This window comes from Egretta garzetta, unplaced genomic scaffold (genome assembly GCF_000687185.1).
Source record: "Egretta garzetta isolate BGI_Z169 unplaced genomic scaffold, ASM68718v1 scaffold258, whole genome shotgun sequence".
NCBI lineage: Eukaryota > Metazoa > Chordata > Aves > Pelecaniformes > Ardeidae > Egretta > Egretta garzetta.
Window position 1 is genome coordinate 2,724,981 of NW_009260413.1, and position 12,945 is coordinate 2,737,925.

Here is a 12,945-nt window from a genome sequence, read left to right on the forward strand (position 1 = left end):
AGGAGCAGATAGCAGATATTCCAATTTTAGTATGAGATTGAGACTCACAGTGCCCGCAAATCCCTAAATGCAGTGTTTCATTTGGTTATGTGTAGTCAGGCTGCTAGGCAGATGGTCTCAGCAAATGATATCTTTGCAATGAAGAAAAGGCTGTCTTGGATGGATTTATTTATTTATTTATGTATTTCTAGAGCTTTGGAGTTTGGCTTACGGCCAAGGATGTTTCCTGTTTCTAGTTTTGACTTACACTCGGTTACTTTTCAGGCTGCATCCTCTGTTGCACTGTAACTAAATAGAGTGTGCCAGGCAACATCAAGAGCATTATTGATGCTTTCTGGTTGGTGGCCCTCTAGAGGGTTTGTAGTGGAATTCAAGCCTCAAAATCCAAAGCCTCAGAAAATCTGTATCCTGTGCAATCTCATAGAAGCCAGTGCACAGAAAATCATATTTTACAGTGTATAGATGCTGAAGCGCAAAAGTCAGGATAACTACTCCGAGGCAGGCACAGCAGCTGTATTGGAGTGGACACCATGGTAACCTTGGAAAGGTAAGTTACTTAAGGGTTCTAATTAAACTGTTGGTAATTTTTATTGAAGAATTTGTAAACCTTTTTTCAAAAATATTTAATATGATTTTTAGAAATAATAAACTGTATCACATTTTGTACACTGAATACAGATTCTATTTAGATGTCAAGGGTTTCTAGTGCATGTATTTTGTATTTATTGAATTGTGTTTGAGGAACAGAGGAAGAAATGGATCATGTTGACCATGAACCAGAATTGAAGCAGGTTGATCTAACATTGTCCACAGTAAAGTAAAATGCAAAAAAGTAAGAAACTACAGTAACAAAGGATCATTTTTTTAAGACTTCAGTACACTAGAGATTTTATAAAATGTTAGAATTGGTGCTGAAATCAGTTTTGAAATAAAACTTTTGTCCTAGCTCTCCAGAAGTTGATCTTTTGTAATTTCTATTACGATTAAACTTTTAATAGCTCCAATTAGCTTCTGCAATCCCTTCAAATAGAGTAAAAAAGAATCTAGAACTGTTAATCTGATTGAATGTGGTTTTTACTGTTAAAAAATGGATTACAATTAGTGGCTGAGCTACCGCAATGTATTTTAAGATGCTTATTTTCACCTTGCGGTTCCTGAAATGCTTATATCTACAGTAAAATTATAACTTGACATAAAAGACATTGTTGCTTTATGTTTGCAGAAAATGGCAAAATGAATGGCATCAATCACTGTCGTCTTTATCTTAGGCAGAAAAAAAAGCTTAGAAAGCCTATCGGGGTAAGAGCATACTGTGGACCACTAAGACAGTTGGCCTCTTTTTTTGAGCATTTGTGTGTCTAATATAAATACATATTTTTTTGTTTTTGTACAGGTTGCTGGATCTAACCTGAATTGGGTTTGCATTACATTGAAAAGAAACTAAGTCAATAAAAGACCATGGTGATGACCAGTTTCTCCTGCACTATCCCATTAGCTGCTAATTTATAAAATATTCTTTGATCAGCATATATCATAACCAATTGTCATGAAAATGCAAGGAGTACCATAGCCATAAAATGTATAAGAGCAGAGCAGTGTATGTGGCCTAGGTGGATGGCATTTTGTATTGTTCAATAAACATTAGTCAAAATGTCTGTGTGTGTTTCTTTTATTTACCATCTGCAAATCAAGTATGTATTGAAGGGAAATTATCCGAATAAGAACTTGTACCGATGATGTTCTTGAGAAATACTGTCCTCTAGACAATATAATTGTGGCTATACCACTAGCTGAATTTCAGAGAATTTGGAATGACCTTGCAGGTTCTAGGCTCCTTTGCAATTAGACAGCAACTTCTGGTACTCTTGATTCTTGTTTGTGTATTCAAAGGAAATAGATGTCTGTTCTGTGTGGTAGGTGTTATTAGAGTGAATGGGGGTTTTGTCTTGCAACAAAATCATGGCACAGCTTTAAGCTGCTAATGATTTTTTATAAGTTTATCCTCATTAGCTCTATTACTAAGCCTCCAGGTTTTTTTACCCTCTTTTTCATCCCACTCTGTCCTTGCTGTTTGCCTCCCACTGATTTTTAGAGGAAATTTTAATTACCCCAGTGATACAAAGCAGACAGAGATGACCTGATGTCTGGGTCTTTTCCTAAAGTGATTCCTGGCAAACACACTGAAATTCATTAATTAGTTCTGCTTGAGACCAGAGAGAACAGATCGGTATTCTCTTGTAGCAGCAGAATCTAATCTACATTTCCATGTACAACTATCCATCTAGTCATAAACTCGTGAATAGGCCACGTTAAATCCTCCCAGCCATGGTTGGTTGGTGGTGGTTTTTTTTTTTTTTTTAAAATTTCTAAAATAAGCTCTAGTAAGAGCTCAGGATCTAGAGTCCAACACTGTTGTTGCAGATTAAGGGGAATCTGGCAAAATTCCTTGGGCTGCTGCCATGTGGATCTGCTGGTAGAATATGGTATGATAATATGTTGCATTTGGCTCATTACTCTCAAGAAATGCTTCCATAGACTTTGTGGGACACAGGTTTAGGAATTTGGAATGGTTGGTTATAGGGATGGTCCTGGGCTCACTGCTCTAGACAGAGCTGTTATTAGCGGTATATATCCAAGATGGTTTGTGGTTTGTTTAGCCTTGTAAAATATCCGTTTTGTACTATTGCATAGAGAGAAATAGGTCAAACATACCAGTGTTTTAAATTGCCCAGCAAGAGTCTCATCTTTGTTGTTGTAACTTTTACACTGCAGGCTTGAAGACTGATCCACCACTTAGGTCAGTGTGCATTTTTAAATTCTGCTTTCATGTAAGATCAGACCTAAACAACCATTTAAAATACTGGACTAACTTGCAATAGGGCTGACTAACAGTTGGATTCATTGCTTGATAACAATTTGAGTGCTACACGTGGTAGTCTTCTCCCCTATGTAAATAGTTTCACTGAGGTTCCAAGTTTGCCCCCAAGTAGGTCAATAGCAGGATGCCAGTGCTTTTCAGAACTAAATTGTAGAGAACTGATATTCTATACATCTAATGCAGTTTGGCCTCAGTCTCAAAAACTCTGTAACACTAGATATGGCTGTGAAGTCCTTAAACTTTGAGGTTGGTTTAGGACATTTTTATTGCTTCTGGAGTGAGGTAATTCAATGAGTGGACTTCATTCTTGTCTTTACAGGGGCATTAGTCTAAGCTGTGGTAACTTCTGCAGTCCAGATGAGTGGTGGTGGTAGATCTGAGTTTTACTTGAAGGGAGGCTTTTTTTGGAGTTGCAAAGAGATCTTCTGTTAAATAGTATGTTCCAGTCCTGTTCTTCCATGGGAGAGCTTCTGTCCAATAGGGTGTGTGTGGTTGTCTCGCCATGCATCTGATAGCAACAGCTTGCAGTGCAAGAAGATATTCTGAAACTTGGTCAGGTGTGGTCCCACGCTGTTGTGCAAGCCAGTCAGAACACAACAATGTTAGAACCGTTTCAGGTGCTCACCTTGTGTCTGTATGATTTTGAATTCCGTCTTCTGTGCATACGCAGCGTGCACCTGGCAACAGGTCACTCACAGCAGGCATCTCTTATTAGCTGTGAAACATTTATACTTCAATGGCATTTAAATAATTAATAAGGCTAGAAGCAAATTTGAATAAAACCAAACCCAAAATGCTTTTCTCCCCACAACTGAAATAAAGCATGCCTCCAGCCCCCCGTTCTCAGGCAGATGTTACAATGCTTCTGTCAGTGAAGCAAGACAGACATCCATTAAGGCACGATGAAAAGTCCTCGTCTATTTAAGTGGAAATAAAGCAAGAAAGAGAAGCTGAATGCTTCTTAGGGCAGAGGTTGACCACCTGCTTGCTTTTCAGATGCTCACCTTTGCAAAAGTGTGGTACGAGCTGTAGCTTTGGCCTGCAACAGAGATTGCTGCTGCTGAAAAAGCAGGTCTAGTTATGGAGGGGCTGTACTGGATTTTATTTTCCTCCTGAAAAGACAAAAAGAAAATACCAAAGTAGGGATGAACGCAAATAGGAGCTGCTTGAAAGAGCAAAAATGACCCCAAATATACTTTTTCGTGCAACACATGAGGGCAGGAGGTTTCCTGTTTCTTTTATATAAAAAACCCCTAGTGATGTTTCTAGTGGTGGTTGTGTGTGTGGTTTGGGGGTGGTGGTGGTGTTTGTTTTTCTGTGCAGGGCAACTTGTGATACTTGGGGATTGTGTTGCTGAGCATGAAAATTAGTCTTAATTTGCTCTGTGGGTAAATTTGCTCTGCAGATAGCCAAGAGGTTGCATTCTCTAGTTCATATCTAAATACTTCTTTCAGGAATCCCTTTCTTCTCTGTGGAGACAGATGCTGGATGTGAGCACAAGGGAAGTGCTACAGTTTGTAACATTGCATCAGAGAAACGTAGGGGTGAGAGGGTGGAGTTGTGCGGACGCCTGCCCTGGTCCCAGTCTGGAGAACAAGTGGCCTTGCAAGCTCTCGGGAGGCAATCTCCACTCCCTAGAATGCGATATGCTACATACTGACCTAATCCCATGAAAGGAAACTTCCTAAAGCAATCTGTTACAACAAGAAGTGGAGAGCAGAGTGAGGTGAAATAGGGGACGGGCCTGATGCCCGCCCGAGTGTCTTGACTGCAGAAGGGAACTTTGCCTGCCTGCCATCAGCCCAGCGCTGTGACTGGGTAGCACTGGGTTGCACCGAGCAGTCCTGTTGGGAAGCGTTCATTCAGAGCTCTGCCACTAAAAAAATTAAAAGTAGAGGTGATATGCTTATCCTGACAGTGGAAGAGAGGACTTGGTACCCCTAACTTTTGTTTTGTTAGGGGAGAGGGATCTATTCTGGGCAGCTCGTGACTACCTGCCACCAGTATCACTATGGAGTCAGCTAGCATGCACTGGATTGCCACTGTTTGAAGTGTGACTTCACTGCTTTCTTGTTGTTTCTCCTGTTTGTTGTATAGGGGGTTTCCCCCGTAAAACAGAACAAACCATCAACCTTTTTTTTTTTTTCCATATCCTATAGCTACTTGCAATTAGAAATCTACTTGGAGCCATACCTGTCTCCAATTCATTATCCTGTTGCCTGTCTGGCATTGAGTATCACTGGGTAAGGATCACCTTTATGGTTTCCTTGATGATATTTTGCTTTTGTGAGTCTCTTAGTTTCTCATGCTAATAGTTCTAGAAGAGTATATTGAAATATTTGTGAGAGACGAGGAAAAAAACACTTAAGAACTTTACTGCAACCTGTGCAAGTCACCTAAATGCATACAAGAAAGCTCATCTCTTAGGAAGTACTCCTGGGGAATACTTGTTCTTCTCACCATCATTAATTTCAGCGGAGATGCGTGGATAAGGCTGTACAAATAAACACAGCTGCGGAATGTGACATAGTAAACAACATGCTGAAACCTCTTGGCAGAGAGTTATTTACCAGAGAGCCCAAATGCAACACTTAGTCCATGGAAAAGATGGCATTTAAAGTTTTGGTACTTTTGAATTTTTCAGAAGTAAATATTTATCCTTAAAACTGCTCAATCTAGCCTTGTATTTACACATAAGGGGGCAGTGTGGTACTGTTAGCCAAATGCCGTGTAGGTGCACATTAGATTTCGTTATTATATATTGCATCATATTTTAAGAAATGGCTTTAGCACTCTGAGCACAATTAGAGCTTTGTCACTGTCTGAAAGTGCTGCCGTGTCTGCACTGAGGAGGACCAGGTTGGACTGTTTCCTTTCTTCTTTATAAACATTTTGTTTTTAGAGAGTTCCTTGCACTATTTTGGCACGCTCTCATAATCCCTTGTTCATAGGCATGCGAAGGAGTGGGAGCCAGTTTTCTGAACACTGGTATGGGGAAGTTCAAGTGACATCATTTTACCTCCCCCCCAGCAACATTCACTTATTGGGAAGGAAGGTGGTATTTCTACTGGAGCTTTCCTTTATGCACCATTGCATAGGCTTCTGGCCTGCTGCTGCCAGTTTTGGCAATATGATCATTCTTTCACTGTTTTCATGGAAAATGGTGTTTCTGATTATTTTGTACCAGCATGGTCTTCTACCTGCCAGTACGAGAGTGATGATTATGCGGCTATAAGCCAGTGTATGTGTGAGTTCTTGAGTCATCTTATTCCTACACGTGTTAATATTCAAGGTTAACAGGCCAGGATATGTTGACATGTAGAGTTTCTTATACTTTTTTAACATGATGTCTTGAGTGCCTTACCACAGGATGCTTATGGCATTTTCTCACCTGTAGAGTAGCCTGTCTGGCTTTTAGCTTCGTGATGCACCTGACATGTGCTGTAATAATCCAAAAATGTATTATCTGTAGCGTCTCTACTTTCTGCATGAATTTCTACTTCATAAAAAGCTTCTCCTTCAAAGATTCATTACAAGTCTCCTCTTCATAATGCTTCCCATACAGATACATGGCAATGTAAAGTTGCAGAGAACACCATATACCGTTTCATTAGATCTTGTTATATTACTGTGTTGCGTTGCTGTAAGGTGCCATATAGACACAGAGCTTTTCTTGTATGGCTGCTGTTTGTGTTTTTCTCGATCTGCTGGTTTGTCTTTGATGAAATACATATTAAGCTAATTTGTTCATGTAAATCTGCCACGATCACTTGTAAAAGGCTGCTGTTAAATTGTACTGATCATTTTCTGGAAGTAAATTGGCATCGTTAGACTGTACCCTGTAAGTGACAGTTAGGGTGGAAATGCTATCGGGTGGAGCAAATCTGTGTTGCTAGTTAAGCCAGAGAGAAATGACATGGTATTTTGTATGGAGTGGTGATATGGTAATGGTCATGATGCAAAACATAAAATGATGACAAGAAATGCTATCCTTTTTATATGCATCTTTGTGAATATCATCATTCAATAGAAATGTGACTCAATATGCAATAGTTAAGTGAAAAAATTCTCACATGGTATGTTACTATGGTATCTCTCACTAAAAAACCCTCCCCTCAAAATTTTCCCCTTGCTCTCTTCAAGAGTATGAATTTTTTTTTTTAATTCAAATGGTCGATATTGTAATGACACCACAAGTTTTGAAAATTAAAATGAGTATTCTGGCAAAATTATAGGTCCTAGGTAAAGCTATAAAGCTTTTTGGTTACTGGCTCATAAAGTTAGTATCCCCCTTTTTCCCCTTCCCCTCCATCCTAGCTGGCAAGCGTGGCTGCAAATATTTTGTCTTTGGATTAACTGATTTGCAGCTTGGTTAATGTGTAGACAGTGCTCTTGCTTATTTTCATATTTTATTTATTTATTTATTTATTTTAAAAGCACTCATTAAAGACCCACGGCATACTCCCAAACTTGAAGGAATGGATTTTTGGCTCCTGCCTGCTTTGAATGAAATCCAAAACAAATGTTGTTTGATAATGGTTTACGGTTGCATTACACAGGTTGCTCTTCGTGATAAATAATTAACACCCTTTGTGTTCTTGATTGCAGATTTTCAAAACCCTGCCTGATGCCACTTTCCCTGAGCCAATCTCTATGTCAGTATCTCCTCCAAATGCCCCACCAAGGCAATCAAGAAGACAAGGACAACGTATTAAGAGGCCTCTGGCTGTTTACAATCTCTGTCTTGAGCTGGATGATGGTAAGATGTTAGTAATAATGTCAGTCTTTGCAGCAGATGGGCTGTGTATCCTGTCTTCAGTAGGTGTTTTCATTTCGTGTTTCATTTGTATATGTGTGTGCATGCACACGCATACTTGTTTAATTGCTTTGGAACATGTAAAGAAGCAAGGAGAGTATTGTCCTGTGACATATGTTTAAAAGTAGGACAAACTGTCTTAAATATGCTTTTCCCCTCTAAAAAGAAGCAGCTCCTGTTTCTTTGGGGAAATCTGTTTGACCTCTACTGAAGATTACACAGTCATAAGATAAATGGAGAGAGAACTAAAATTAAAGCAAATCTTTTATGAGAAGAGCTAATGCACTCTACAGTTAAATTCATCTGGATTAAAGGCTCAGGTCACCACTGCACTAGAGAATACTACTACTTCACTTGAATCTTTAATACCTTGATGTAACTAGCAGTAAACACTTGTAAACTTGCCTTGCTGTTGAGAAGCAAAGGAAAAAAACCCTCTTGCTTTTGCATGGAGTCTGCAGTAGCAAAATATAGTGAGGCGAAGGGTGTATAACATCTTATATATTCTGACTGTTGGCCAGAAACATAATCATTTTCCTGAAATGTCATTGCTTGGGGATACGTACAGTACTGCGAAGGCAAGTCAGGGCTCATTTTATATTACAGATTTTCTCCACCCTATTCCCTTTCTCCTTCCTAATGTTGTTAGTTGATTGTCTTTTCACATGAAGAATCATGGGATCAGGGCACAAAGTCCAGTTATCAGCAAGTGAAAATAAACAGGAAGATTTTGAACTCACGCAGTAGTATGAGGTTCACTGATGAACTGTCATTAAATCAGTGGTCAGCAGTGGTTGATTTCTTAAGGAGAATGTACAAATACCTACAATAGCTGTTAAGTGCAGGTTTTAGAAATAAACTCAGGACTGTTTATTGTCTCAAAGCCAGTTTTTACAAAGAGTCTGCAAGAAATGCAGCATGCCTGCCATCAGATTTAATTCACCAGAGACATAATCTTGGTGCCTTTCTTGTCTTGCATCAAATATAAAACTAAATGCCTTGATGAGAAGGTGTTTAGGGTACACCTACTTAAAAAGCTTAAGCTGTGTTGATTTGAATAATATGCTACCAAAAGCTAAGAAAGTTCTTGAGCTCTATCTGCAATAATAAATTTATTCTCATTTGAAAAACAAAACAAAACTGAAGTCACTCACAGAGTTGTTTACATCTAATTTTGAATGTAAAGTACCACAACTTTTCCAGGTTCATGCTGCAAGGTGTGCACTGAGGACCTGACTGTGACCCTAACACAGTGGACAGAAAGTAGTTGATGGATTATTTTTATTGTAAGATCCAAAAATACAGTGTTACTGTTGGAAGCTTTTATAAACTTAGAATTTCTCCTAAATACAGTCCATATTTTTGTCTGATTTGGGCATCTCAACAAAGAGAAGAACTGGGATTGTTAAAAGCTGTAATTGTTACATATCATATGGAAATTTGGTACTTGTCTGGGAATTCTAGTGTGGAGAATTGCAGAATAAGCTATTATGTCATTATGTATATATGGTCACATGGTGGAATTGTGATGAAGGCTGAATTGCTGCAGGTGAAGTCACAGTTCCAGGATGGATGGCGCTGAGTTTCAGTGGGATGTGAAAATAACATTTCCCCTTGTAACTTCCCAAAAATTATCCTCTGTAGCTGCTACTGAAGGTGGCATTATTCTGAGTTTGTTGTTGCTAGAAACTGGCTGTTGCTAGGTCCCAACTACATGCTAATGCTTATTTTATTTGTGTTTAGCCAGGTAGTTGTGTCAGTGAACTAGTCAGTAGTTGGTACAATGGTTGGTTGGCATGCGTGCAGTACACATGGCAATGCAGTACCTTCAGCCCAGCTGCGTCGTTGCATTATCTGAGGAACTACCCCAATGGATATGGGTTGCATAAATCAGCCAGGCTGATTAATTATCTAGTCACTGAGTAGAGCTCAGTGCCTCCAAATACGCGCCGTGGCCTTCAGTTACTTTGTTCTTTGGAGAGGGGGGTAAGGAATAAAAGTGAGCCTGGGCTTCGTTCCATATTTACCTAGTTTCTTGGCTAACAAATGCATGTTTTATAACTGCTCTTTGGAAGATTTTATCCTGTGTGTGTTTTTAACAGGAAATTAAACATTAAACCCCTTCCCTCCCCCCTCTTTATTCACAATGGCATGAGTTAAGCACCAGGCATAAGCCAGTGTTTTGTATTTCCTGGATATGGCAAAATTATCATAATCTTGTTTTAAACCAAGTAGCTGATACATATTTATATGTGAATATATTTATAGACAAATATATCTCTAAAGTTATTGTAATTACATATAAATATTTTCTGTGCTTTGAAACTAGAGGTATGTTGGAGACAAAATCTCTTCTGTGCTGGAAAACTTCTTGAGTGTGTTTCTTTTAGGATTGTTATGCAAACCAGGAAATTGTTAGAAAAGCGGAAACAAGTCTTTAACTATCAGCTGCTCCAGGGAGTTAACAGGCTTTAGAATCCACTGCTTGAATTGTAAATGCAGGGTTCAGGCCAGCTTTTCCTTTTAAAAGCACGTTTGCAGTCGGGAAGCTTCTTGACTGCCCACAAAATGTATGCAGCAACCACCCAGAAAGGGCTGTAAGTGACAAATATTGCTAGCTGTAATAGCTGAAGAACACACACTATGTTTGATAAAAATCTTTATTTTGCCTTCTAGTAATTAGCTGTACTGAGTTCTGAGCGTGCATAGATTTTCCTTGTACATGGCAATTAGATGATTAAACCTATTTGCAAACAGTTCAAGTATTATATTTACTACCATAAGGATCTTAATTTCCTGAAAGACAAACTTAAGTCACAGATGATACTGTCTGGTGGGTTTGGGTTTTTTTTGTTTTTTTGTTTTTTTGTTTTTTTTTTTCATCTTCTTTCCTCTGTGGTAAGCCAGTTACTAAATTTTCACTCTGAAGTTTTTCGACATCTCAGTGTCTCAAGGAGAACTCGACTTAATGGGGAACTCTGAGCTACTTTCATATGTGGCCTAAACCTGAAGTTCTTGTTTCAGCAAAAGCAGATTTGTCTGAGATTTACGTTAGAGTCATTTCCAGAGTTTTCTTGCCTTCTAAAATGAAGACATGGGATTTGTTTGGTTTTGGATTTTTTTTTTTCCTTTTTCTGGAAATACCTTTTTTCCCCAGTTCTACTATCTGAATGAATTTTAGAGTGAATTAAGTAGCAACACAGAAACTCCCGTGGCTTGCAGACTCAGCTATGTACAAAGACTTTTCATTCTCTCTCTGTGTCTCTATGCAGGGAGAGAGGCACTGTTAGCTAGAACAGGGAGCTGTTTATCCTGTTCTTCTAAAAATGTCATTGCGTCTTTATTTTCCATTTGGACAGTCAGTATATATCAGAGGAGACCTCTGTTTATATTTCTTCTAGAGGACAATGCAGAGTTACAGTTTTGTTCCCTCCCAATTTTATTTTAATTTTTATAAATTTCCGTGTCCTGTAGTAAAATAAATGAATTTTTGTTTTGTTTAATCTTTTTCTGTGCCAGAGACTTGGAGATTACTGAACTATTTTGCAGGGCTACTAGAGCAACATGGCAAGAAAAGTCCTGTGGAAGGTAGGCAATATAATGCAGTCCATCCAAGATGAACAGAGAGTCAGCAAGAGTTGTGTAAATCACACCTAGAGTCAAGAAACGGGTCTTGCATGGCAATTTGTTCAACTACAGAACTATTTATTTTCTAAACAAACCAAAATATACTTCTTAAGCCACCGTACTTGCTGATGCCTTAATCTATTTGAATACCCCCTAGGTGTCAAAATTTCTCATTGGCACATTCATGGACATAGCCCACTGGTCTCATATCGGGGGCTTCTTTGCTGTGTTTTTAAGATATTTGTCTCCTATCCCACCACTCTGGAACTCAGGAGGCATATGGGGTGTTTGCTATAGCTTTCTGTTGCTGCTGTAAACTAACTATTGTGTTTATAGTGCTTTAGAAAACAGATTCTTGTGTAGAATCCTAAAAACAATAAATAAGAATTGCTACTTAACCCTTTAAATCTTTTTGCTAACTTGTATTACCCTCTGAAGTATTTAGAGAAGCCAAAGTAGGAATGGTAGGTTAGTGTTGAATAGGAGTAGCTGTTTTTGATGGTTTTGGGTGGGAATTGGAGTGAGACAGTGTCTTAAATTGGGTGATAAATTAGTTTGCATGAACTACTGTGGCATTCAATTAAATTACTTCATCAAAGTAAAATGTGATGCATATAATTGTCACATAGCTTCCATGCAGTATTCCCTCTCCCTCCTCCTCCCGTCCCTTCCTGCCCCAAACAAATAAGTAAAAAAATCATAAACCTCATTTAGAATTACAGACCATAAAACCTGCATGTTAGAGGAAGCCTTGGATTTATAGAAAGGCGACTGGAATCAGGGCTGGAGGAGCCCAGAGCTGCAAGGTTGCAGGTGGGAAACCCGGCCTTGAACTCTTTTCTATTTCTGAATCTGCTGCTTGGAAGTGTTTCTGTAACCTGGCACACAGTAGGGGAAATGGAAAGAAAAGCAGCTACATAGGCATATCAAAAAGCCATAAGGGCTTGCAACACTTGCTTACAAAGCTATTGTTAACAGCTGAGCAGAACACACAGCTATGCTGTTACAAAATAAGGTCCACCAATATTAGTTGTGAGGGGAAGATCAGTATGACTGCTGTTTGCCATGTAGAATTTAAGATAGTTTGTATTTCACCTTGCTGCAGGAACAGTTCCTGCAATTCTGTGCGATCTATCACAGCTTTATCCACCTGATGGCTCTGAGTAGGATGAGTGCCATACAAAGTAAAAGTCATTTTGAGCTACTGCCAGTAAAGGTGAAGCTTTTTCTTAGGCAATAGTGGGTATGCAGAGGGTCCCAGTTTCCTATCAGATAATCAACTTCTGCTTGCAAAGCTTTAGGTCTGTAGAAGGTACTTACTTTCTTGGAGGTATGGAATAATTTTGCTCTGTGCTTTGTATACACAATATACATTGTCTGGCTGTTATAATACCTGTGAGTAATCTACTTGCTACAGCCTACTTGCCGCACAGTTATCTGAAATAAAGTTTAACTGTCATAATGTAGTAAACATCTCCTAACTTTTGCTTCTTTTTAGATGATGCATGCCAAAATCTTCATGGTTTGTGTGAGAATTGCCTTAGTACCATCACCAGTGCTTGTCTGCTTTCAGTATATGAAATCTAGAGGCTGTAGAAATGTTCAAAACAAACACATCCACATG

General features: G+C 38.9%; 1 protein-coding gene across 1 annotated transcript in view; it reads left to right on the plus strand.

Moving 5' to 3' along the window:
* Positions 1 to 12,945, plus strand: part of ARHGAP10 (Rho GTPase activating protein 10) — a 123,297-nt gene that overhangs the window by 75,096 nt on the left and 35,256 nt on the right. The window contains exon 19 of the mRNA XM_035899197.1: positions 7,487 to 7,637. Coding sequence (XP_035755090.1) covers positions 7,487 to 7,637 — 151 coding nt within the window. The remainder of the gene's footprint in view (positions 1 to 7,486; positions 7,638 to 12,945) is intronic.